Genomic DNA, 22506 nt, shown 5'->3' with positions numbered 1-22506 from the left:
CATTGTTTATAGTTAAATATAAGGTAGAGTGAGTGAGTGGAAGCATGAGGTATTTGCAGGGCCTCATTTCACTGTGGCTACCAGGCAGGAACTGCATTGATCTTTGGGAAGGGAACCACCGTGTCAGTGAGGTCCAGTAAGTACCTAGTTATTATTGATCATAATGCTTGTATTTATCCTGCAGTCTTATATTGCACGGGTGACTAAATGTCTTCTTATTCTTTAACTTGGGGGTATTGGAGTTTAGTAATGAAAGCCATTAAAACAAAATGGAAAAATGAATGCTGTCCCCCATCTCTACTACTCCAACTACATCCCATGCTTACAAAAATGTTTAAATACATTAAAGTAATCAAAGAAGGAGAGATTACCTAGGGATAGGAGCAATTTGCTGAACTCGGGTAAAATGAGCTGGTGTCTAGTTGTTGATTCCTAAGTTGAAGTGGGGATCCGAGCTGACAGCCTTCGGCTGGTAAAACAAGATACTCAGTGAAATTTTGCAAACCTTTCTGAAGGAAAAAAGTGTCAGAATTGTCTACAGAATATCACTTGGACGCTTCTTAGGCTTTCCTCTACATCACTCTATGGCGCCCTAAAAAGAGGCTTCACAGACTTAATTCCAAGGCTTAGTCTTTATTCCAGTAATAAAAAAAAGGGGGGAATCCCAGCCAGAGGTCCCACGAGGGAAGAGAGATGCATGCTAATCACACTAATCTATTATTAAGTCAGCTCGGGCATTGTTGTCGGGCAGCACCGTGCTATGATTTATAGCATATTCACCTTTGGGAGTGGGACAAGATTATCGGTAAAACCCAGTAAGTAGGCAATATGTCACTAATGTAGGAGGCTTAATGTGGCTACTGAGGCCCATTGAACTTACTGCAGTATTTGTAGGGCCCAAGTGTCAAGAAATTAATGGTTTATGCAGACTTAAGTGCATTCTGATGTCGAAAGAAATGTTAAATTAATGGCACAGAGGATAGAAAGATCTAGCTGTAGAGAAAAATAATCACGCAGATGAACTAAAAATAACAGCGAAACAGCTGAGTCAGAGAGCTGATCCTAAAGAAAACAGCAGAAAGTTTGGCTGAACACTTCCAGTTCTAAACCTGGCTTGACTAGTGCATCAGGGCCACCATTTCTTCATCTGTAAAATGAAAACATTTAATATCACCTCATAAGTTATTTTAAAGATAAAATAGCTATTAAATTATAAATTATAAATGATTTAAATTATACATTAAATTATGAATAATTTAATTTAAATATAAAATAATTGTAAATTATTAAATGCTATCCACATGTAAAATATTATTTGTTTTCAGACAAAAAGAAAAAGCTAGGTCAGCTAGTATAATTCGTTCAACATAAAGAGAATATACATGTAGGTTCTTAGTAAGATAGCTATTTTCATATGGATATGTAGCCATAGGCATTAGTAAAAACCACTCTCTCTTCTACTGAAGTAGAGTGACTTGGATGCTATCGAAATGAAAGTGGCAGGAGATAGGAAGCCATTTTGTAAAGGCCTGCCTTACAGTGTGAACATTGGGGGCAACCAAAAGGTTACCTTCGGAACTGGGACAAAACTCCAAGTCACCCCAAGTAAGTCTAAATTCCTAAGGATTTCTTCTTCCTTGTGTTATCTCCTCTCAGATTGTAACATTTGGAGAACATAACGGATACACTAGGCCTTTTCTGGCCGTTTTCAGACGAGATTGTAGAAGGATCCCTCATCTATCCTTTAACATTCTAATAGCATTGTTCCATCCAAGATATGTTCTTTCTTAATAGAAAAGAAAGCCAAGACATAACCCATGAAGCCAATAGAAAACAGTAGATTTGCAAAGGATAAGAATTAAAGGGAAGACAAGTGGTGGTTTTTTTTGTTTGTTTTTGTTTTTGTTTTTGTTTGTTTTTAACCAGACCTGAAGCAGACTGGGTATCCTTTAATCAGAGGGACACCGGGCTTTGGGGTCAGAACAGAACTTGAATAAGTAAACAAGGCTACCACTGAGTCTGCAAAACAAGTTGACTGGGAAGAGCAGGAAGCTGTCACTCATAATGATCTAGATGCTATTCCATGAAGTTTCAGATTGATGGAAGTTAAAATTAGGAGAGACACGATGGCAGGAATCTAAAAATCGATAACTGTAATGGAGATAAAAGAAGAACTAGATACGACTGTTGGATAAATAGAACTGAAAATCACGAGTTTGATGAGAGATGTGGGTAGATAGAGACTTCATTTTAAGTGTTGCACAATAAATGCCCAAATTTGAGTCAAATGGCCTGTGTGTTACGTGGAACATAAAAAGAAAGTTAAGATACTGCCCACTTAGTAGGTGAAAGGGCCCTATCTCTTAGTCTCAGGTATGAGAAGGATGTGTAGCTTGCGGGGGTTTTGGGCTGACTAAAAAGCACTGTGGGAATAGTGGAGGCTATCAATGGATCTTCGGGAGTGGGACTAGACTGCTGGTCAGACCTGGTAAGTGGATTAGCAGAGGACTAACAAAAATATGGAGGATAAAATCTTCATGCCTCAAGAAATAATCGTGAAACGGAAGATGAACTAGAGTTTTTGGGGATCACTATGACTAGAGTTCTCATGTCTGGTTCTAGCAAAATAATTACATATATAGCAGCAGTATCACTCTCGTAGGAACAAGGAAGAGGATTCTTCCCTCATAGCTCCTCCTGAGATTTATCTGTCCTGTGCCTACTTATCTCTCTCGTGCACCTCGGCTATTTGTGCCTTTGGTAACAGTGCTGGTTCAACCCGCTTAGCGTTCACATCACCTGGTCTTGATTCATAACATAAGAATAATAACCTCTAAGCTCGTGCCACAGTTGTGGCCCAAATGAGGTACTGTAATATATAGAGATTATTAAGGTTATCCATAAATATGGTTTTCTTTCCCCTTCCCGAAGTAAATCAGAGGTTGAAAAGCCCAACACGGCATATTTTTGTATGGGGGTTTGCTATGGTGTGAATTCAGGATACAACACACTCACCTTTGGAAAGGGCACTATGCTTCTAGTCTCTCCAGGTAAATGTTGACCCCCATCCCACCCTAGTTTTCTCCTTATGTGATTCAAGGCATCCATATGTTCTTACTGTGTTTTATCCGTATGGATCATCACTCTTGTTTCATCAGTTGACCTATGAATTTAAGGTTGAGCCTTCACGGGAGGCTTTTCAAAATGAAAATCGCTAACAGAAAGGTTGGAAATAACAGTAAAACTAATTTACTAGGTCAGAATGGAGTAGAAACTAACATCCTAGATGCTTCAGACAAACCTGGCTTCTCCATGAATAGCCTGGCTTCCTGTGTTGAGCCTGGACTATCATCTCTCCTCAGGCATCCCTCCCATTCCTCTTACCCTCTACATCCCAAATTTAGCTGTGGAATCTTGGACAATCTCTATACACAGCTACAAAAATCTTTCACTACTGAGAAGATCTGCCTATTAAAACTGAAAGATCCTTGAGAGCAGAGTCTCTTCTCATATCCTGTGAAGTGTCTCATCTGCAAATTGGGAAGTAGAGCTAGATGTCCTCACTGATCCCCTAGCACCAACAGCCTGGAAATTTATTCCATTTGGGGTAATGGGGAAAGCTTTTTCCTCATATGAATATATTCAATATTCAGTGTTTTCTAACTCATTAAGTAAATCAGGAAAAGAGGTGAAGTGACAGAAGGGAGTTTATTCTGAGGCATCTGACACTGTGGGACTCACAGGGAGGAATAAACAAACTCATCTTCGGGACAGGTACCCGGCTAAAAGTGGAGCTGAGTAAGTGTGAGATTCTATGACTACAAAATGCATTCTGGTGATAGAGAATGGGAGAAAAGGAACGTCATGTATCTTATTTATAATTCACTATAATCTAGTGTTGACGTATTAAGAATTGTGGCACCCAGATAAATTAGTGAAAGTACTTAAACACTATATGAGCATATTTTCTTTGGGGTGGAATTTGGCAAACCATTAAGATTTTTCCCAAGATATGAGGCTGATAGAGCTCTGTCCAATATTAGAGTTTTTAGCACTAGAATTGAGCTAAATGGAGCCTGATAAAAGAAAAAAGCTAGGAGAGCAGAAAAGTGCCTGGCCATGATCTAATAGACCCTTTCTACTTCCACTGCCATTGATTCAGAGATACATTGTGGAGAAGATATTCAAGGTCATTTTATCCATGGCCCAAATAAGCCATACCCAGTTCATTTTAGAGACTGTGTCCCTTTACACTAAACATTGTTCAAGCAGAGTCAGTGAAGTGCAAAGAAAGGCTTCTGATTTCAGTCTAGTTCTAGATTTGATTTGGCCCCAACTGACAGTGTGACATCGAATAAGTCATTGCCCCTGTGTGTGCCTCATACTCTTCCAGTGTGAGAGGAGAAGGTCAAAAACCTCAAAATCTGTGGTTCTGGGATCTCACTCCTTATACCACCCTAGAGTTTATATGACTCAAGGGTATAGACTCTTATGGCTATTTCATGAACAAATTCTATAACCCCAAGGAAATAACCTGGTTAATCAATAATCTAACTTAACACAGAAATAATAACCACCTTCTCAGTGCCTATGATGTGTGAGTATGACGCTAAGTGCATGACATACGGTATTGTTTGTCTTCCAACAACTCTATAGGGCAGGAAACAGTAAGTATCCCTATTTTACAGAGAAGGAAACTGAGGCTCAGAAAACTGTCCAAGATCCCAGGAGTAGTGAGTATCAGGGTCTTGATTCAAACCAGGGTCTGCCTGCTTGCTCTCAAAGCCTTGCTCTCTCTACTACATCATGTCACAGGCCCTGTGCCAGGGCTTATTTAGAAATAAGAGACTGCCAATTACGGTGAGCAAGGAATTACATGGAATTTATCTTTTGTGTTGCCAGATATTGCCATGGCTTAGAGATGCTTTGGAAAATCTTGACTTGAATGCCTCAAATATCCAAAGGATTCTCTTCCCCATTAATGAAGAAACAAAAAAGTTCAATGGCTACGGGGAGCATTTACCCCCAATGGAGAGAGGAGAGAGAGGAGCTGGCAGCAGCCACTCCCTTGTTCTGACCTTCCCTTTTCCTCACTACTTCAGCATTGTCGCAGGTGTAACTGATTTGCAAGTGCCTGACTCGTTTGTGACTTATAGAAAAATGCATTGTTGAGGGCTCTCTGGACATTGTTGCATCATAGAATTATAGCCCTGGAAGGGAGTTTAGAAATCATCTTGTTCAGACTCTTTATTTTTCTAATAAGAAAATTATGCCCCAGGGAGGTTAATTGAATTGTCCAATATCACACTGTCAGTGAGAACGAGGGCTGGGACAAAAACATGGGGATCCTGGTCCCTGGATCTCACAGAAGAGTGACCCGTGTTTGATGAACTAACCTTCCAGTAGGTAGAAGGTGTGAGATATGTTAATGAACAGGAGGAAAAAATGGGTTTTATTAGGGGAGTATAAAAAAAGTGCTCTTATTATTAGCACCTTCCCATAGGCTCCCCAGACCTGCTTCCCAGCTGTGGTATAAAAATGGAAGGAGAAGGAAATGGCCCATTTTGTCACAGCACAAATCACTGTGGGAAAAACTACAGGCTTCAAAGTTGTCTTTGGGACAGGAACAAGACTATTTGTTAAAGCGAGTAAGTTCCATGAAATAATCTGATTTGTATTACAGTTGAGAGACATCTGTCTTCATTAATTTTTTTTTTTTTTTGGCATGAGTTTGTCTGCTAGTTAAATAAGAAGATAAGTGGGCAATGATAATGTTGTATTCTATAGTATCTATGAGTGTCATTCATGCAAGAAACAGGTACTGAATACTTAGTAAGTGTGGATGGATTAAACTACCCTGGGTCCTGTCTAGAACTGAAACTCTCTAATTGCATGACTGACTTTTTCAACCTGAATAGTCATGACATTTTTAATATAATCCACTGTATACAAAGCAGGATCTCCTATTGAGTTCTGCTTTTTTTTTTTGTCATCTTCCAATGGTCTTGAGAAAATGAAGGTCACTTTGGTACATGCACAGAGACACAGCAACCTGCTTAGTGACTAACTTGTGTGTGATTCAGGAACCCCAGGCTATGGCCCAGTTACAGGGTACCATTCTGTACAGAGATGTTTCAGAGTGTGAATACAGGCTATCAGACACTTACATTCGGAACTGGCACCCAACTTTTGATCACCCCAAGTAAGTCGGATCTCCAGACATGTGTAGCCCCACCTCCAATATTGCGTTTACATTTTTATATGTGGCATATAGCATGGTCTATATAGAATATCATTATTATTCTTATTATTACTACTACTGCTATGTTATTATTGATCATAACAATGCTGCTAACTTGGAATATACGTTTTCTGCCATATTATTCTTTTTTACCCTTGAAGGAGAATCAATGTCAAGAAATTAAAAGGAAAATATTTGCGTTTATTTTGGAATCTAGGATCTTACTTGTTCATTCAATTTCCCCCTTAGTTGAGGTCCCATATGAACCTCCCAATGTTTTGGTTTTCACACTGCCTCCTGATTATTCCTCTTAGAAAGGCTTCCTTGGGGTTTTTTCCTACCTAAGCACTTAAATTTTGCACCTCACATTTACCAAAGTGTACTTAGCTGTTAACCTCTCCCAACACGGGCCTCCTTCTCCCAACAATTATGCACAGTAAGTCAGTCAATCATTAAATGATTATTGAATATCATCAACAAGCCAGGGACCATAGCTGGTTTTTTAAAAAGAAACAAAGAAAAGAAGAAGTGTAAGAAAATGCCCCCTCAAGAACTCCCTGTCTTATCAGAGAACTAAAACCATGTATATGTGACTGTGCCAAGGTGGGTGCTGTGTTTGGTCCTGCACAGCACGTGGGACCTGGCAGGGGTCCCTGCAGGCTGGAGACAGGACAGTGGTAAAAATGGCCATTCTTGGGCAGAGAGCAAGCACTATCCGCCCGTATGTTTCTGGAAAAGACTGAAGTCTGTTATCTGCTGAGATGTTAGACTTTCTTGAGGACAAAAAGCCCCCTTGGCAGTAAGCTTCCTTAAGTGAACTGAGGACAGAAACAGAAATGAGTCAGACTGAGTCACCAGGACTCTCGCTCAGTGCAAGAGGACGCGGTGACTTTGAGTCACACCAAAGCATGTTTGTAACATGTGCCCCAGCACAGCAAGCTGAAAATGCTCTTGCACCTACTCTTTCTGGCAAAGTGAAAAATACATTTTTGTACATGTCCCCAAGAAAATGGTGTCTTCTTGTCAGACGTGGCAGCTGAGGTGGGAAAATACCCGGCTGCTGCCTGGTGTCTTTAGAAATATTCACACCCACCCAGCCTATGTAGGATGCAGGTTTTTCACCAAGTTTTGTAAAGGCTGTTTTACCTAGAGGAGAAATAGCTGGAGGCTGTGTTTGCTGATAGCTGTGAAGAGGAAAATGGAGGCCAATGGGTAGCAGGGGTGCTGGTGACTTTATATCCAGTAGGGAGGCTCTTTCAGGTCCCCAGACCACCCATTACAGGAAAAATATTAGGGGCAGCCTTCCCAGGTTCCCAGCTTTCAGAGTTATGGTGAAGACAGGGTGGAGCTTTTTGTAATGCGCTTACCCAGAGTGTGGCTATGGAAGCTACAGAGTCACTTTTGGGAAGGGGACCCAAGTGGTGGTCACAGCAAGTAAGTAAGCCAGGATCCTTCTATAGAAATGACACCCCCTCCACCCCACCTACCTCTGTTCCTACCCCTAGTGCTGGACAACCTCTGATCTCCATGGGAGAAAGGAAGGATGTGTCATTCATTAGTGCCACACCTAAGTTCTTAGATGGTCACTGTGCCAAACCTTTGCCTGCCCCTTTCCTCTGCCCTCCCCTTCTCTCGGCATCTCTACTGACCACATTCCCATCCTCTGAGAAAAGCTGCCCCTGCTCTTCCCTGAGACTGGGTTCCAAACTGAACAAAGGACCTCAGAAGTGAGAGCTGGAAGGGACTTTGGGGACTTCTTGCTCATGGTGCAGGGCCATCCAGAGGCCCATGGTCTACGCATCTGTCCAAAGCCATGCTGGGCAGGCAGTTCACGGCCGGGTCAGGGCTCCAGCCCCTCACCCCCACCCCGAGTTTGGCACAGCCGCGCAGCTCTTTGCTAGCATGGCCCTCAAGCCCGGGTGAGGCCAGTTGAGGGCCGCAGGACTCAGTAGCCAGGGAACTGAGGGCTGAGTTCCCACCTGGGCTCAGGGCCATGACTCAGGCCATGACTTCCATGAGCTTCACCTTTCATGTCTCTGAAGTAGGAGCATGATCTGTATTTCTTCCCGTCTTTCAAAAATCTTGCGGAAATTGCTGTGACTGTTTTCTCTGTCCTAGGCTTTCATAATAGCAGGGCCCTGTCTGAATGAAGGTCATTAGAAATAAAGGAATCAAAGAGCTTTGGGTGCCTTGACCTATTTCCAGGGAGTAAAGAGGGAAGGATGAGCACAGCCATCAGAGGATGGGCCTGAATCGTGCTTGGAGGCTGCCGGGGACGAGGATATGCAGGGACCAAGTCCCTGGGCCTCACATGGGAAGAAAGCAGAGAAGAAGAAGCTTCAAAGAGCGAAGGAAAGGGAAGGACAAGAACAGGAGAGCTTCAGGAAAGGCAATCAGAACGCCTTCAGCACAATATAATATCAAATCTCCTTTGCCCTGCGTCCTCCGAGCACTTTCAGGAGCCCCTTGTATCTGACAACAGAGTAGCAGAGAGACCCCCAGCAGGCAGGATGGTGGTGGTGGTATTGGGGAGTAGCTGCCCCACTTCTCTGCTGACAGGAGAGAGTATTTTCTCCTGGGGAAAGGGGGTGAGGGGCTCTCCAGTCGCCAACGCCTGGCCGCCGTCACCGCCCTCAGCCAGGGGCTCCAGGACAGCTGTGGGAGATTTCCTGCAACTCTTGAGGCTAGTGTTTCCTTGGATTGTTGTCCCAACCACTGAGCAATCAGTGTGTGTGTGGGGAAGCAGGGGTGTCACATGAGACAGGTTTTAGCAAAGGTTTTCCTCGCTGTGTGTATCAGGAGGAAACTACAGACTTACATTTGGAAGAGGGACCAGCCTTGTTGTCCATCCATGTGAGTATTACAGAAATGATCGAGGGAGATGTTGTAGACAGGAATATATTTTGGAAGGTTGTCGCAAAAACGAGGGCCTGTAATGTGGTCTGCTCGTTGTTAAAGGTATCCTTTGTTGTCTGGGAGTAATGGATCAGTGTGTCAGGTCTCATGAAATGATTGAGGCTGTGATGGACAAAGGTTTTTCACAGGGCTTTCAGAGGACAAATGCCCAGGTTTTGAGAAAAGACATTTCATTCTTGGTTAGGTTCTTCTTGGCAGCCAAGGGCTCTACAATGCCCCTCAACCCTGTGGCCGAGGCTCCCTCTCAGCGCCTGCCCTTGGACCTGTGAGATATTTGTCCTATATGAGAGTATCCAGCCAGGGTGCTGAGACATCCAGGGGTGCCAAGAGTTGGGGGGTACGAGAGGTGGGCAGCGACTGGTCTCTGGCTGCAGGAAGCCGTGTCCCTTTCCCGCAGTGTAAAGCGTTGCTGGAATCACACTATTATTAGCTGCCATTTACCGAATGTCTGACATGGGCCAGTGACTATACCCTGTCCCGCATATAATTTCTCATTCAGTGCTCATGTCCATCCTAATGTTAGGTAGCTGGTCTTAGTCCCATTTTACAGGTGAGGAAACAAAGGTTTGGGGCAAATAACTTGTCCAAGACCACACAGGTAGGAGTGACAGAGCTCGAGTTCAATCTGTTTGACTCGAAGGCATTATTGTTAACCACGCCACTATATTGCTACCGCCATCTTTCCTGCACTGTGTGAAGGAAGACCCCCAGACCTCACAGGCCACCTGTTTGATCCATGGTTGGCCCTGGATCCTGAGCCTTCCTGCCATGGTGACCTTGGCAGCCTTGGTCCAGGACTCAGTATTTCTGAAGATATAGTAAAGTCATTGAACTGGGCTGGCAGGATGCAGGTATGACAGGGAGGAAAGTAGAAACCCAGGGGTCTGTTCATGGAGCATAAAGTGACACAGAGAAAGAAATGTATCATCAAAACCATGGAACAGGCTGTTTCAAAGCTCTGTTCCCAAGAGTGAAGGCTGTAACGTGGGAGAGGGCCAGGCAGCCGCCCTGCGTGGCAGACAACAGGTATTTGTACTGCACTGTACCAGGGTGCGAACACAGGCAGGACCCTCACTTTTGGGAGTGGAACGAGGCTCCAAGTGCATCCAAGTAAGTGCCTGAGCTTAGACTCACCAACATCGCGGAAAGTCCCTAGTTTACTTTCTAATAAGATGAATCCGCACTTCCTGAGTTAATTTCTCGTGTTTCTTTATGAGGCTTGAATGTTTTGAAATTTGAATTCCCAACCACTGGCTCAGTAATGGTTTCTTTCCTAACAGTAGTTAATTGCCAGTGGGAATTGGCCTTCTCATCATTACAGAGGTAGACTCTTCTGCTGTTTTTAGGTTCCTTTGAGACAAAAGATCTTTATCAGAAAAAACACTGTGACTGGTTACACCAAAAACTTTATTTTTGTTACCATCTAGTCTTCCTGAAAGGTGATAAGTTAAACTTCCCAATGACCTGGGTATTGGACACACAATTCTTAAAACGCCACATCTAGTCAAGAGATAGGGAAAGAACTTAATGCCTAAATAATGCAACAAAAACAATAAAAAGATCAGGAAAATGAAACCGTAAGAACTTAAAAGAGAAATGAAACAGTCTTGATGAAAGAAGCTAGAGAGTAGGACTGCATTAAAAATGAGTTAAAATATTTACAAGGCTTTTTGATTCAGCAAATATTTACTAAGCAACTATTATATCCTAAGCACTATGCTAGATATGAGGAAGGAAGGGAGGGAGGAAGGAAAGTGCAGAGTCTCTGCCACCCAGGATCTTACAGTGGATAAACATCTGTACAAACAGATAGATGATAATGCCTAGTGTCACCCTGTTGTAGAAGCCCATACAAGTCGCAATGGGAAGAGAAAGGAAGGCAGATCCAACCTCCTATCCTAGCGGCCTGGTATCTCTGTGCACCCTGCGTTGCACCGTAAGCCCTGTGAGGCCAGGACCCTCTTTCCTTCATCTTTACTCCTCCACAGGTCAGCACAGTCCTGGCACATAGGAGTCACCGAACAAATGATTATTGAAAAAAATGCCTTCTGGCAAGGAAAGTCAGGGAAGCCTTGAGTAGAGGGGTAGTAACTGTTTAGAACATATTGGCTTAGACTGTAGCCAGTATTCTCCAAGAGAGAGAGGTGTTAGACTTCAAAACGGAGATTACAGAATCCATCCAAATGTGCATGGGTGGGAGAAAACCCATCTCTCTACTGAAATTTCCTTTGTATTTACCTGTTCATCTGAGTGCTTCACCGAAGCAGTTCAGGCTGCATTTTGAAAGCCTGAAACCCATCATATTTCTCAAGAACCAGAGCTCAGAGGCAGAAGAATTATAATACCTGTGATAGGGAAGCAGCACAAATGAATTTGAGTGGCAAAAATGAGAGAGGTCTGATGATAAATACGTGAAGTATACACCTCTACTTGAGAGTCCACCCAGGAAACTTCTCTCCATTAGGACCAGAATCTTCTTTGAAGCAGTACATAGCTCAAAGGTGTGTAGGAAGGTGTGTGGAAGGAAGACCAATAAATTCACAAGTGGGAAAGGCTTTAAAGTTGCCACTGTTCCTCGCAGGTCCACCCTGCAGTGTTGGGGCGCTGTGTGTACCTCCCCTTGAGCTGTGTCAGGAGAATAGCTATACAGCTGACTACATGTTCACCCAAATAGAATGAAGCTGTTTCATAACGATGAGAAAGAAATAATCAGCATCAATGAGGCCCCTCACTGTGCCCACAGGACAGGTAGGAGAACAAACAGATTCAGAACACAGAAAAGTTATGGATAAAATTAGGCTAAAATTTAGGATGGAATTTTAAATACTTGAAACTAGAGAAGGGACTCCCAAGGAGTATATATCTAAACATACATAATGTTAATGAATATTTAAAAAAATAGATTATTGGATCAAATAACTTTGAGAAGCTCTGGACTTTTTTTACTGCAGGACTTCTCGGAGCCCTTAAAATGCTAATGTGCATTGTCAGTCTTCAAGACTAAAATATAGTATATAGCAATTTCCAAACTATTAGGGCTTAGAACCTTTTTGCAAAAAAATTTAGGACTGGAGTTCTGTGAAATCCTCACTGAGAAGTACTTGGATAAATCACTTTCAAACTTTGGAGACTTTTTATTCCCCATATAAATCTTAGAAACCTCCAGAGAATGAGATTCTCGGGCCCCACATATAACTCACGCCTGATTCTCACAACCTTCATAGTTAAGTCCTCTTTGTGCCTTTATGTGAATATTCCCATGGCAATTTTAGTCTCTCTTTCTCTGCCCTCAAGGAATAATAGAACCACTTCCTAAAAGGAATGCCCTTCATCAGCCACCATTCTATGATTAAGCCCTACCCTAGGTTTTCCATCTATTCCAGTGCTGTACATTTTCCCTTAAGATTCATTTCCCATATTAAGCCCTGGCTCTTCTCCAGATTCTTTCAATTTTCCTTCTTCACTTTCAGTTGAAGCCAGGATGGGCATCCACCCTCCAGACAGCCAGCTATGAGGAAAGGGTCTGTGGGGTGATTATACAGGAAGCTGAGGAATTAGGACTCAGTGGACCAGACTTCTGTCTCATGGCAGAGAAAAGGTGGTTTAGAGGAGCCTGTAAAACAGGGAGGGGAGACATTGCTGTCCCAGCAAGGCTGACCCTGCTGGGTTCGAGTTCTTGTAAAGCACCTTCCTGTTGTGTGCTAGCTAGTGGCTACAACAAGCTGATCTTTGGAGCCGGGACCATGCTGGTTGTACGCCCATGTGAGTATGACCATGCAAATGACCAGGGCAAGAGTAACTGATGACTTTCTATGAGAAAACGGGCATTGATTTATGGCGAAGTCAGGGGTGTATGGAACACTTGTTTTCCATTTCTACAAGCTCTCGGTGACTTAAAACGTTCCCATTTCTCATATTAAAGACAGAAGTGGCAAGAGCCAGTAGAGTAAATAAAAATCTGAGCAGAATAATTTACGAAAACATAAAAGGGGTTCCAAACGGTGCTTTCAAGCGAAACCAATGATATCAGCACCACATAATCTGAACATTCTGGAAATTAGCTTAGTGTCCTTGGGGGAAAGAGATGAGTTAATGGCAAACAGAAAATCTCTTATTGCAGCAGGTAGCTAAATTCCATGGTTTGGCTAATGAGCATGGTGTGGGGATATCTGCTCACAGAATCGTCCTCTCTAGAGTTTAGTAGAATTTTGAACCTCGCTCAGGATAAAAGTGACCCCAACCCCTATTTAAATGGCAATTACACCATGTGAAATAACAAGGCATAGAGGCAGGATGATACGGGGTTCATAGCACAGCTTGGGAGCCTGGCAGTTATGGAAAAAATTCTGGCTCTACCATCTCTAGCTAATAAAATCTCCACTTTCTCAAGAGTCAAATGACAATAACTACATCATAATAATATGAGACAATGGCCAGTATATAGCAACCAATCAATAAATGGTAGCTTTTTTCTATTATTATTATTATTATTATCATTATCAAGACTTTGTTATACTAAAGCTTACATTATTATAAAGGGAAAGGGGAACAGCTTCCCTGGGAAATAGGAGAGCTAAGAAACAAAGACCAAGGGAGCCTTTTAGATGGTGCTCTCTGATCCTGGGGGGTTCCAGCAGATTAACATCAGGAAGGTTATTGCAAAGATCTTACCTGTAGTGGGGACATATACCAGTGGTAGCAAGCTAATCTTTGGAGCAGGGACCAGAGTGAGTGTCCAGCCAAGTAAGTAGAATGGGACAAGGGAGGACATTGACAACTAATTCTTCTTTGTCCAAGATGCTGAGCTGAGCCCAGGTATTTTCTTCCAGAGGATCCTAAATGGTTCTTTCTACCCATCCCTCGCAAATCCTCCCATCCAGCACTCAGTGCTCCAGAAACATTGTTAGGCTGCGGCTCTAAGAATCATGAGGCAGGTGATGATGAGCAAGTAAGTCGTCCCGGACCTTCCACAGGAGGATCCAATGTACCGTTGCTCCGAGCAGGGGTTTCTGCTCCACTGAATTCTTGGCTTATTGAAATCACAACCTCCCACCCAGGGCACTGCCGCAGGATGGGACAGGAATAAAAGGATTGAACACACCAGAGACAATGTCTCAACACAAAAGAGCAGAAGATCTACCCCTAAAGAGTGTGATTCTCCTCTCCCTGTGGGAAATCAGTGCTTCTGCTATTGAAATAGGAGGCAGGGCCAGTGAGTTTCTGTAATGGTGCCACCTGCAGTGTGGATACCGGAGGAATGACTGGTAAACTCATATTTGGGAAAGGAACCCAAGTGTCCATAATATCTGGTGAGTCCTCCCACGTGGCACCATTTGCAACCCCATGGGTCAGTGTCACTAATCCTTCCCCTCGGGAGATCAGTTATTACTGTGATGAGGCCAACTGTGGGTGTAATAACTAATAGTCTTACAGAGGCCTCTGTAAAGGGAACCAGCATCACTTATCAGTCTTGAAAATCTGTAATTCTCTAGGTCAAACACATGAAAATTTGACTTGAATCATTCAATGAATATTTTTTAATGCCTTCTATGTAGCCATCACTCTATAAAATGTTAAACTGAGTATGAAGATAGACTAAGGTAGATTCCTGACCTGTCCCCAAGTGGTATAAAAACTTGCCAGAGGGACAGAACTATTGTAAATATAACAACCTGAAGACTATTTTAGTATTAACCAATTGGTGATGTCAATAGGCTCATGAGAGATTCAGAGGAATAGGATCCCGGCTGACAAGCTGGCCTAGAAGGAGAAGTTTTTATGCAGTAAAAGGGTTCGTGAGCCTGAAGGATAGACAAAGAAAGGAGAGAAAGGGGGTTCCAGGTACAAAGAACAATAAGAAAGAAGGCATGACCTTGGGAATAAATAAGGCACATGCATTTTGGCCTAAGTAAACACATCTGATAATAAAGTTGGATGGAGAGAAAGACAAATATGTCTTCTTAGACAATGGAGAAAAGGAATACTAGAGAGAATACAGACAATTAAGGCCAGGACCAGCCACTGGGAAACTAGGAATCCAATTTAGAAATGCAGACTGGATGTAATGGTGGAGGGTCCATGGATGCTCTTGCCATGGTGGGTTCACGGCCTAGGGAACTCCCCTCTCCTTCCACAGTGAGCTCTAAAAGGGGTTACCCCACCCCTCAGAGGAGGAGAAACCTAGGGTTTCTGTAAAGGAGACATTGGGAGTGGTACGGAAGTGTTGCCTCCGGGTTACAATTTGGCAAAGGCACCAGAGTTTCCATTACTCCTGGTAAGTCTTCCCCGGAAGTGTCACTGCTTCCCAACACTCACCACAGCCTCGGTGGGACTCAGTCAGCGTTGCTAACTCACAGCTCTAGGTTCCTGGTGCCTAACTACACAGCACAGATTTGGTGGTAAGGGAGCTTCAATTGCTGCTGTGCCCCTGGGGGGCTAACGCACTAGAGAGCATTGGGACATGTGCTTCTGTGGTTAGTTTTGAATTAAAATGAAAGGTTAGGATCTAGAATAGCTGAACTTCCACACTGAAAAGTTGACCCAGTCTTGCTAAGGCTACCTTCTGAGATCTCATCAATGGTAGGAAGTGTTTATCTCGCGAGGTCGGAACAGGATGTCTCTCGCTCCAGGGCAGATAGATCTCTAAAGCCCTCCAAACTAAAAGCGACTTACTTCTTGTTTTCAGACAAAAAGAAACAATTAAGATTTCACCAGAGGTACGTGGGAGTGAAAATAAAAGGGGGCTAAAAAAAATCACGTTTAGGGATGAATATCCAGCGTCTTTGACTAAAAAGTCTAATAAGCAGAAATGTTACAAACCTGATGGTCACTAGCCCATGCATTTACTCAACAATTGTTTCTTGAGCACCTAGTATGTGACTGATACTAGGGATACAGCAGTAAACCAGAGACGCACCTTTGCTGTCACAGAGCTTACGCCCCAGGGAGCCAGTATGAAGCGCGTGGTGCAGCTGCCCTCATACAGGGCATATAAAGGACTTGAGAGAGGAAATTCGAGATCTGGAGGTCCACGGCAGCCCCTGAATGTCTTGCCAGGAAGTTTGGGCATTACCCTACAGGCAATAGGGAGTCCCTGATTTATTTTTAACAAAAAGTGACCCAATCAGCTCCAGGTTTTAGGCAAGTACTTTGGAGGGTGAGCTCATAGGAGAGACTGAGATGGGGAATGGGGGGACCCAGACAGGAAATCAGAGGTAGGGAAGCTGGACAGTAGAAACAACAGCGAAAATGCAGCTAGGGAAGCCCCATAGGGTATCAACTGGTGAAAACAAGATGTGAAAAAGGCTAAAGATCATCTCACTTCTTCTGATTTATTTATTGCTATTCCATTTTGATCTGTCACTAGTAAAGCTGAGCGATTGGCTGCCCAGGTCGTCACTCTCTCACCACCACAGACTTAAAGGTGCCTTTTAAGCCTCACACTCAGCCCCATTGCCTTTCCTCAGAATCTCATGGATTTGTGCTCTGTCTCCAGACCAACACTGTCCGGTAGAACTTTCTTTGACAATGGAAATGGTCTGTAAATCTGCGCTGCCTGATACTAGTAGCATGGGGCTCTTGAGCTCTCAAAATGAAGTTTTAATTTTTAATTGGATTTTTCGTTGTATTTAATTTGGTTCGGTTTTAATTTAAATAAATTAAATTATACATAGCTAAAGACAGTCACATTGGACAACCTCCTCCAGCCTGACACCCACTGGTTGTAGGACTTGAGTGTTTAACCAGGACTCGGAGTTGGGCATCTGGCCCCACAGTTACCTCCTCTCCCTGCTAAGGTCAAACTGTGTCTGGTGGTACCTTGCCCTCTGCCTTCTTCTTGAGGCCACATTCTCTCAGCACTTCCACACCCTTCCATGTCCCACCCGTGATGCCCACTGATGATTAACAAATCCATCGGGGTTTGTGGGTGGTGCTAATGGCTTCCCATCTCTCCCCTCCCAGTAAAAGATTTACATCATAGGGTCTTAACCCACAGTGATGCCAGACCCCCCAGGTATATGGAGGAACAGACAGAATCCTTTGGGCCAGAGCTTTGTATGCCCTTCACATGTGCCCATGGACCCACCCCTGCTCTGCTGCTCCAGCGGCAGCCCCACCCACAGGCGGCCCTGCCTTGACACAGCATCCCAAGGTCATGCCAAGAGCAGATTTCCCAGGTTTCGGGTCCAGCTGGATGTCTGCATTGCCAAGGCCACCCGGGCTGGGTCAGCAAGGGGGGTGCGTCACTAGTCTGAGCAGCTTTGTAGACAGGGTGAGTTGCTGTGGGAGCTGAGAACCACAGGGACAGGAAGAAGCTCTAGGCCCAACCCTGCTGTAAACTCTCTGGGTGGCCCCAAAGTGCTAATCCTCTCTGCAAACCTCTGTTTCCTCCTCTAAAGGCAGGAGGTCTGAAAGAATAAACACTGAGAGTTGCATTAAAAACACAAAATCCTATGGAAATACTGAAACATGATTCTCAGCTCTGAGAAGGCTTCAGCAACTCCTGCTTCCTGGAAGTGAAGACTAGGAACTGACTATGTATTAGTAGCACATTAACATGGCAATATCCTGGTAGTACCGATAGCTGTAATTACTTACATTTGTTCAATACTTTACAGTTTATTAAGTATCATTTTATATGGAGAAACTCTCATTTGTTTCTCAGAAAAGCCTGGTTAAGAAGGTGGACGGGGCAACATCTTCATGTTACAAATGAAATTCCTGAAATTTAAGTGATGGTGTGACTTGCTCAAAGCCTTGTATCTAGTAAATGGTAGAGCCAGGACTCAGACAGAGGTGTTTTGATTTATAGTCTAAAACTTCTGTAGATGAGAGATATCTCCTGGTGATGTGACCCATCCTCCGACTTAAGTCCGGCCTATCATAAACCTCCAGTTCCTGTCAATGCCTACGTGTGGGAGACCACCCCAGATTCCAAGACATATGGTGTGCCTTGCTGGGCCTTTCTTCTATGCTTGCTTTGTCCTGCCAGAGCTATGGTGTTGTGTACTAGGCCTGCTGAGCCTTTGAAGAAGTTCCCATTAAGGAGAAGAATAAGCAGTGTCATTAAGTAGGCCTTCGTTTCTGGTTTCCTTGAATGGCAGGCAGGGCCTGGAAGAGAGCGTTCACTGACAGCCTGGCCTCTTGGCCTGGACTCATGGCTTGTGCGTGTCTCTGAATCCCAATCTGTTGTGAACAGCTGGTTTCTAGAATGTTCTTTGCCATCTAAAGCCTGAGAATGTGACTTGCCAGCCCCACAAAGACCTGCTCTTGCCCATCATGGCATCTGGACTCAGGTGTGGGTTGGGGCAAGAAAGGAAATGAACATCTCCTAACCCAGGTCCTTTTGGCCAACAGATATCCAGAATGCTACTCCCGCCGTGTACCAGCTGGAAAACCGTAAATCCGACACTCGCATCTGCCTATTCACCGATTTTGATTCTAAGACGAATGTGTCAGACGTCTTGAATGACACAGTAATCAGCTCGAAAAATACGGTGCTGGACATGAAAGCCACAAATTCCAAGAGCAACGGGGTCCTGTTCTGGAGCAACACCACTAAATCGGGATGTGAAGGAATCTCTGACGAGATAAACTACTACTCCAGCGCCGGTGAGTGCAGTCTTGGTGTCTGTGCAAGCTGAGGGTCCTCACTTTGACAGGTCTGCTTGTGCCCAGGGCTCAAGTCCATGGTATCTAAATGCTACTCCGATTGGCGGTCTCAGCCTCATCAATTGTCAGCAAAGCCCCCTACCCTCTTGTTACTGAACACTAGTGAGCCCCACCCTGGCAGGCCATAGAATGTCCTGGGCAAAGAGCAGATGGGGAGAAGGTGGCAGGAGAGGGCACTGGCCCTCAGTCTCACCCACTCTGAGTTCCCACCTCCCTGCCTCTGCTCAGGCTGTTTGCCCCTTACTCTTTTTCCAGGCCCCATTCTAATACCCTTCTCCAAGATCCGTCCCCTTGTTTCTTTCTCTTTGCCAAAGATCTTTCCCAGCTCCTGACCTCACTCAGTCATTCATCCATTCAACAAGCACTGATTGTGCACGTACAACATGCCAGGTGCTGGAGTGGAGGAGGAAACAAGCCAGATGAGGGATCTGCCCTGAGAAAACTCCATTCCAGTTGGGGGAGACCATTCATCAACAAGAGGAAACCTAGATAACTTCAGATTATAATATATGCTTTCACTTGGAGTTGAGGAAACAGCCACCTTAGGGACAAAAGTCAGCCAAGGGCTCTCTGAGGAAATGCTATTTGAGCTGAGATGTAAAGGATGAGAAGGACGAGAGAGCAGAGAGAGCAGAGAGAGGACCCTATGGAGGCCTCATACAGGAGCTTAGTGAGAAAGAGGAAGCGCAGGAGGAAATGAGATGGAAGAAGTAGGCAAGGGCCAGATCATAGGACCTCATAGGTCATGAGAGGGCAGATGCTATTCTGATTACAATGAGAAGCTATCGTCTGGCTTTCAGCAGGGAAATGACATCAGATTTACTTCTTTAAAAGGGCACTCTGCTGAGTGGAAAATGGATTATAGGAGTCAGAGTGGAAGCGCAGAAAGGAAGCTATTGCAGCGGAGAGATGATGGCAGCCGGGACGGGGTGGTGACAGGCTAGTTGAGTGGCCAACAGTATCCGGGATTCAAAGGGAGAACCATGAAGGGATGAGAAGAAACGGAGGGGACCAGGAAGGCAGCTGGATTTTATGCCTGAGCAGCTGAGTCAATGCTAGTGCCATTTACTGAGATGGAGAAAACAAAGGAACAAATTTGGGTGCAGGGATTGAAACTCTGTGGAACACATGGAAGTTTCTATACCCCCTATGGCACTAGTCACTGTGTATGTCTATTGCCTCCTTCAGACTCCAGCCTGGAACCTGCCCAAGGGCAGGGTCTGTGTCTGATGGTTCCATATGGCCTTGTGTCACGTACATGGACTTTGTACAACCAGTGATTGTTAAGTGGATGAAATGGTGCCCAGAAGCCAGGGTGTTGTCCTGCCAGAGCCAGTGGCTCTCCCCAGCAGGTGCCCATATGCGATCAGTTCCCCCCAGATCTCTCCATGAGGCAGCGTGGAAAGGCTACAGACAGTCACTTGCCCAACTCTTAAGAGGTCTAGGGTGGGAGAGTCAGCACATTCTGACTCTAAGAAAATGTCTTTGTTTCTGCTTTTAGGAATTCCCTGTGATGCCAAGTTGATAGAGAAAGGCTTTGAAACAGGTAAGAGTGACGTCTATCCCAGCTTTGCTCAGGGTTGGGAGGGCAATGAACCCACAAGAACCCTGACTGGGTAGGGGAGGTGGGAAAGAATTTGTGGATCTAGGAGGGAAGTTATCAGGAACCCCACTCAGAGCCTCCTGGGGTCATTCTTGAATCCCCAGGTTCCTCTCACCATCTCTAATTTTCTTTTTCATTCTGAACATTTTGAGGATGAGTCTCTAGTTTTACTCGACCAATGACTCACACCTAGACCTCCATATTCTTTTCAATCACTCCACCGTCGGGAGAGCCACCAAGAGCTTCCAGGTGGCTCAGCTGTGAGATTTCTGATGGGCTGAGTGGACAGCCCTAAATTAACCTAGTCCTCCTGGGGACATTTGCCCTCCATAACCAGAGGGTTTTGCCTTTTTTCAAGAAAAGCAGCAGAGCTCATGTAGGGGGTGATACTGTCTGTAACGGATCCCCACCACGCCTCACCTCCTACCCTGGGCCCCTATTCATTTCCATTTGAGCTGTTTTTATGAGTCATCCCTCCTGGGGTTCAGCCACTGGATTCTCACTAAGGGGCCCAGACCCGAGGGATTGGAATAAGTTCTGAGCACCCACCTCATCCTCATCCCGAGGGGCTCAGAAATAAAATAAGAACTAAGGGCAGTTGGTGTTTTCCTTCTGAAATGAAATCCTGTTGACCCTGAGCAATGTACCAATGTTTATGGGGGGATGTACACAGAAGCTCAAAGAGAGAGGTGCAGCCAGAAGCTGAAGCCCACCCCACTTTCAGGAAAGCCATTGGTATGTCGTAGGGCCCCGTGCAGACCTCAGGTGTGCGTGCTTATAACTGCTGTGGCCTCTTGGTTTTGCAGATATAAACCTAAACTCCCAAAACCTGTCAGTGATCGCGTTACGCATCCTCCTCCTGAAAGTGGTTGGCTTTAACCTGCTCATGACGCTGCGGCTGTGGTCCAGCTGAGGTGAGCGGGCATCTCAGCTGGGAGGTGGGGGATGGGGGGTCTTAGGGTGGGTCCCCCACTCTGAAAGCAACCTTTCTGTCCCCCACCCCCAGGGTCTTCTTTTTAGATCCCAAGTCTGAGCTCAGCAAACTCCTCCATTCTCTACCTGTCAGGAGTTCCTCTTGTTTAACAACAATGACCTGGAACGCCTGCACCACACAATCCACTCCTCGGGTGACAAGAGTCACCTCGGTTGAGTCACGTCTCCCTTACAGAGTAGGAAGAACAGTTGTTATAATCCTCATTTTGGAAATGAAGAAACTGAGGCCAAGTAACGTCAGGAGCCACACGTTGAGTGGCACAGAGAAACTCAGGCCCCCGACACTCATTCATGCCTTCTATCGTATCCCTTTCACTGCAAACCTAGTGGGGCTCCCACTTCCTTTCCTCGTGTCCACTGCCTCCAATACAGTGAGAAGACATTATACTCATAGTCCACCCTCATCCCGGCTCCAGTCTCCCATTCCCCGCAGTGGCTCTGGCCATGCCATCCCACCACCATCAGAAAGAACTCCGGGGTCCATGCTCCGAGAACTCGACAAGTAGAGGCGTCTCCCACATCCCTCACTGTTCTGGGCATCTCCTCAGTATCCAGCCTGACTTCTGTTCTTCCTCTTCCCAGGCCGCCAGGCACTCCGGCTCCTCACTGCCCTCCTCTCCGTCTTCGAGCAGAGAGGCACTCGCAGCCTCCATGGAAAAGTCCCCTCTGCTTCTCTGTAATGCCACCAACTGGATCCTACCAGACAGTTGTGATCAAGATGCTGAAGAGCTGCCAAACACTGCGGCCACCCCTTCCGTTCCCTCAGAGCTGCTTGTCACTGCCTGACATTCCCGGCAAAGGCAGGGGCTGTGGCTGCCTCTCCTGGCTGTGGAGACTCCCCCTACCCCTGCCTCTGATGTCCCACTGGGTGATGGGTCCCCAGGGGTTCTCTCAGGCTCTGGCTCCTGAAAAATGTTGTCAGGGGGCTTATATTTTTAAATAATGCTCATAAAGAGATACATATTACCCTTTTCCCCAAGATGTGGAGAAATTATCTCCTTATCTAGGCCTCGCTATGCTGTATATCTGAGCCACATTGTGTATTCTGCTGCCACGACTTCATTAAAAGTGATTTAAAAGA

At 45.0% G+C, this 22506-nt stretch overlaps 1 gene segment (V, D, J or C); it reads left to right on the top strand.

Moving 5' to 3' along the window:
* LOC148758625 (T-cell receptor alpha chain constant-like) overlaps window positions 1-22506 on the top strand; it is a 31859-nt gene extending 9353 nt beyond the window's left edge. Inside the window, 4 exon segments of the C gene segment in view lie at window positions 18515-18769; window positions 20331-20375; window positions 21239-21346; window positions 22008-22506. Coding sequence covers window positions 18515-18769; window positions 20331-20375; window positions 21239-21345 — 407 coding nt within the window.

Source organism: Rhinolophus sinicus, chromosome 3, assembly GCF_057876585.1.
Source record: "Rhinolophus sinicus isolate RSI-liver-muscle chromosome 3, RSI-T2T, whole genome shotgun sequence".
NCBI classification, from domain to species: domain Eukaryota; kingdom Metazoa; phylum Chordata; class Mammalia; order Chiroptera; family Rhinolophidae; genus Rhinolophus; species Rhinolophus sinicus.
This window is presented reverse-complemented; position numbering and strand designations above follow the sequence as displayed.